Source organism: Pundamilia nyererei, unplaced genomic scaffold, assembly GCF_000239375.1.
Source record: "Pundamilia nyererei isolate P.nyererei 1_Seehausen unplaced genomic scaffold, PunNye1.0 scaffold00149, whole genome shotgun sequence".
NCBI classification, from domain to species: domain Eukaryota; kingdom Metazoa; phylum Chordata; class Actinopteri; order Cichliformes; family Cichlidae; genus Pundamilia; species Pundamilia nyererei.
This window is the reverse complement of record NW_005187550.1, coordinates 16,879-21,135: the sequence shown is the minus strand read 5'-3', so window position 1 is coordinate 21,135 and position 4,257 is coordinate 16,879. Positions and strand designations below refer to the sequence as shown.

General features: G+C 38.7%; 1 protein-coding gene across 1 annotated transcript in view; it reads left to right on the top strand.

Moving 5' to 3' along the window:
* Positions 1 to 3,929, top strand: part of LOC102206709 (uncharacterized) — a 12,736-nt gene extending 8,807 nt beyond the window's left edge. Inside the window, exon 2 of the mRNA XM_005744828.1 lies at positions 2,307 to 3,929. Coding sequence (XP_005744885.1) covers positions 2,307 to 3,929 — 1,623 coding nt within the window. The remainder of the gene's footprint in view (positions 1 to 2,306) is intronic.
* Positions 3,930 to 4,257: the final 328 nt, after the last annotated feature.

Here is a 4,257-nt window from a genome sequence, read left to right as displayed (position 1 = left end):
TTCACACAGCTGAATAAACGTCAAACAGAAAACTGATTAAACAGAAGTGTGAGACGGTCGAGAGTTTACGTCAGCGCCCGGTTATATTTTAGATAGCAAGGAGCAGACGGCAGAGTTTCACTCCACCGAGGGAGCTCGTGACCCGGCTTTCTTTAGACAGCGGGGATCCTCAGGTGGAAGCAGCCTCTGAATTTGGACACCCCCGCTGTTTCCCAATAATAATGGTGACATTTAACGTATTTTATCCGATAAATAAACACTGTAAAATATATTTATCCCCCCTAAACAGCTCTTTTGAATGTCTCTCTAATTCTGAGGTCTCAAGGTTGGGAAAGTACGGCCACAACACCTCACTTTTTTGCCACATGTATCGCAAACCACATCTCAGCTGTTTGTGGAGGTAAAATACATCCGCACAATTACGCTCAGCCATTGTTGTGAGTCCGCACGTCAAGGGGCTGCAAGACATTTATAGAGCCGTATTTCGCACATGACTATGAAAGGCGGAGGAGGAAGTAGATCCTTTGAATGTAGACAATCCGAATGTTATAGTTTCTTTCGACTGTGTTCCTGTTAATGATAAACTACAAATTTACTCTACATTACTAAAATATCGATATTTTAATGTGAGAATCGATTCTAGAACATAAATGATTGGTATCGGAGGAATCGATATTTCAGGATCGATCCGCACATCGCTAATAAAAACACCAGTATAGGCTTTTAAGGCCTACAAGTAAAAAACTACATTTTTCGCGGAAATGACATCACTTCCGGTTTCGGGCAGGAAATGGTGGACACGTGATAGTTCGCGTTGACGTCTTTTTCAATGTGGGAAGTGTTACGATCGGATCGGCAAAGCGTGTTTCTGGAATATTATGTTTTTGTTCCTGCAAGCCCTTTTATGCAATTTTTGCAAAGCTTTATGTGGAAGGAAACCGTAACCTAGGACAAGCTGATGGCATAAGATGTAAGTACAACTCCTCCGGTTTCATATGCAAAAAAAATATTGCGCTAGCTTACGCGGTTCCGGTTCTACAGGGATTTAAAAATAGTTACGCAAAACAGAGCGTGCCGCGCTGACCGGCTTTAAAGGGTTAACAATAACAATGTAATGAATAACGACTTTAAAAAAATAATATAAAATAGTGTGCAAATACTGATAACAGTGCAAATGTTTGCAATAAAAGAAATAAATGAAAAATGTAAACATCTATGTTTAGTGAACTTTGCATTGTTGCTCTGTGATGCAGCTACACACTGTAGCAAAGTTTACACACTGTGTCTACTTGATCCACGTCTGACCCGCGAACCCATAATGTTTCCACACCACTCAAGTTTTTTTTACCTCTCTTTTCAACCAACGGCAGTCACTCTCCTCTCGCGTGTTCGAAATGCAGAGAGGTGTGCTCGATTTGCCACACAGAGCAGCGCGAGAGTAAAGCACGAGGGAGGGGCTAATAATCGGCTCAGTCATTTTTAATGATCGTTGAAAGCCCTAATCTTGAATGTTCGACAGTTGCTAATAATCTTTATTTCATGCATAGAGTACTCTGGCTTATACTGTATGAGCTATACCAGAGAATTATGCTGGTGTGTATGGAAAAAAACAATTATGACCATTCAAAGATTAAGCCTTTGGCCCCTAAACCCTGAGTTAAATTTTGTGAGAGTGGGGATAATTTTGACTAACGTAATGTTGGTTTTACTCTCAACACATTCCACACAGAAATTTGGTCAGAAGTGCTTTGCATGAAATTTAACACATACAGCAGGATTTAGCAGTACTTTTCAAGATGTAGATTATATTTTGTGAGCCAGCCATGTTTAAAGTAAATTGCTTTTTTTTCTAAACCTAATATTATAGTTTGTCACGTAAACATGAAAGTATAACTAAATACAAAGCAGTATTTGCAGGGTAAATGTAACTATATGTAAATTCTTTTAAGCAGGGGCATTTGTTCCCAGTGCATCATGGGAAGAAAACTTGATTTTTATATGAATCATTTTTAAATGGTATAGTATATTTCAACACTTCTAAGGTTTAATTTGCTAAGACCTAACTGGTTCTGGTTTGGATGGACCTAAAAGTTAAAAGAGCAACAAAACATGTGACAAATTACTAATAAAATAAAACATATGAGGAAACTATAACATGCAGACATGTCAATAATTTTATCAAAACAGTCTCTTGTTAAATCAACAGCTGATTGGTCCCAATAAGGCAAAAACATTATCCAGATGCTCTCAGATTCACAAGCACTCAAGGGAAGATTAAAAAGCATTTAAAATGGTGTTTAAATCAGCTTATCAACTTTTTCTACAGAAACAGTAACACCTCATCAAAATACGAAGACATCATCAAAAAGAGTATTCGGATCTGTTCAGGACTTCCTGCTGTCTACCAGCTGACAATAAAGATGGAGACCATTGGAAATGAAAGAAGAGTTACCTTTGGTGAAAAGAATGTGAACAAGATAAATAAAACCATCTTACTTGTTGGTGAAACAGGAGCAGGAAAATCTACTGTGATCAACGCTCTGTTCAACTACACCATTGGAGTGAAGTGGGTGGATTCAGTCTGGTTTCAGATAGTTCAAGAGGATGCGAAAAAAAGCCGGACAGAAAGTCAGACATCAGATGTGATCGTGTACGAGATCTTTGGTTTCGAAGATGAAACTCTTCCCTATTCTCTGACCATCATCGATACTCCTGGATATGGAGACACCAGAGGAATTGAACATGATGACAGCATCAGTGGAAGATTATTGGACTTGTTTCGATCAGAGGATGGAGTTCATGAAGTGCATGCAGTGGGTTTGGTGATGAAGACAACAGATAATCGACTGACTGACAGACTGAAGTACATAATTGATGCAATGACATCTCTGTTTGGAAAAGACCTGGAGAAATACATTGTAGCCTTGATCACACACTCAAATGGAAGAAAACCCACAATCCCTCTTCAAGCTATTGAAGATTCAAACATTAAATGTGCCAAAAATGAGAAGAATCAGCCTGTGTACTTCCTGTTTGATAACTGCCAGCATGAAGACCGAACAGAGGAAATAGAACACCTGGAACATGCTGATAAAGTCACAATGACAGGAATGCAAGAGTTTTTAGCCTTTGTGGAAAAAACTTCACCTCGAAAGCTAGTAATGACATCAGATGTTCTGAATGATCGCATCAGACTGACTGCCTGCATCCAAAACCTTCAAGAGAAGGTCAAACTGACTGATATGAAACAGACAGAAATCAAACAGATTCAAGAAGCTCTGAGAAAACATAAGGAAGAGATGACAAAGAATGAAAAGTTCATTGTAGAAGTTGATGAGCCCTATAAACATAAAGAAATAATCCGTGGTGGGATGTGGGGCTTTGTTTTTTATCAAGGAGCTGTCTGCTGTACAGTCTGTGAGGAGAACTGTCACTATCCTGGATGCTACATAGCCTGGTATCCAAAATACTGTGAGGTCATGAAAAATGGTCGCTGCACTGTTTGTACTAAGAAGTGTCTTGCATCAAAACATGTGAAAGAAACGTGGAGATATGTAACCAAGACACGAAAAGTTCAGAAGACTGAAACGACAATGAAAAAGAAATATGAAGACAATAAAACTAAAGGTCAGAACAAGTTGGATATTTTGGAAAGTCTTGAAAAGGAAAAGAACAAACTGACAACAGAGAAGTCACAGTTGCTGGATGAGTCCTACCAACATCTTGTCAGACTGGAGCAGATTGCTCTGAAAGCTGATTCAGCGTCCACTATTGTCCACTTGGACTTCCTGATTGAGAAGATGAAGGAGAAAGGAGACACAGAGAAGGTCCAGAAACTGGAGGAGATGAAAACCAGACTGGATGAAGGAACCAGAGCAGCCGTTCAATATATAAAAGTTAAACAAACAATGGGTGGGAAAAGCAAGTAAAAGAAGCCATGAAATAGGTGCAAGACATGCTTTTATGTCTTTAAGTTTCTAACAGTCTTTAAGTAGCTTCATTTTCGGAAATGTCATCACATTTAAAATTTTAATGTAGTTTTAAATCATTGTGTTTTATATGTGATTTATCCGTTTCATTGTCACTTTTTTAATCATTATAATATAAATAGAGTTAGAGTCTTCATTCTGCTTTGAGAGTTGTTCCCATGAGTTAGAACTAGGGATGGGTACCGGTATCATGGCACCGGTTCTGACATAAACGGTAGTAACCAGACCGAAAAGCAGCGCACATTTCGGTGCTTTATTTCGGTGCTTT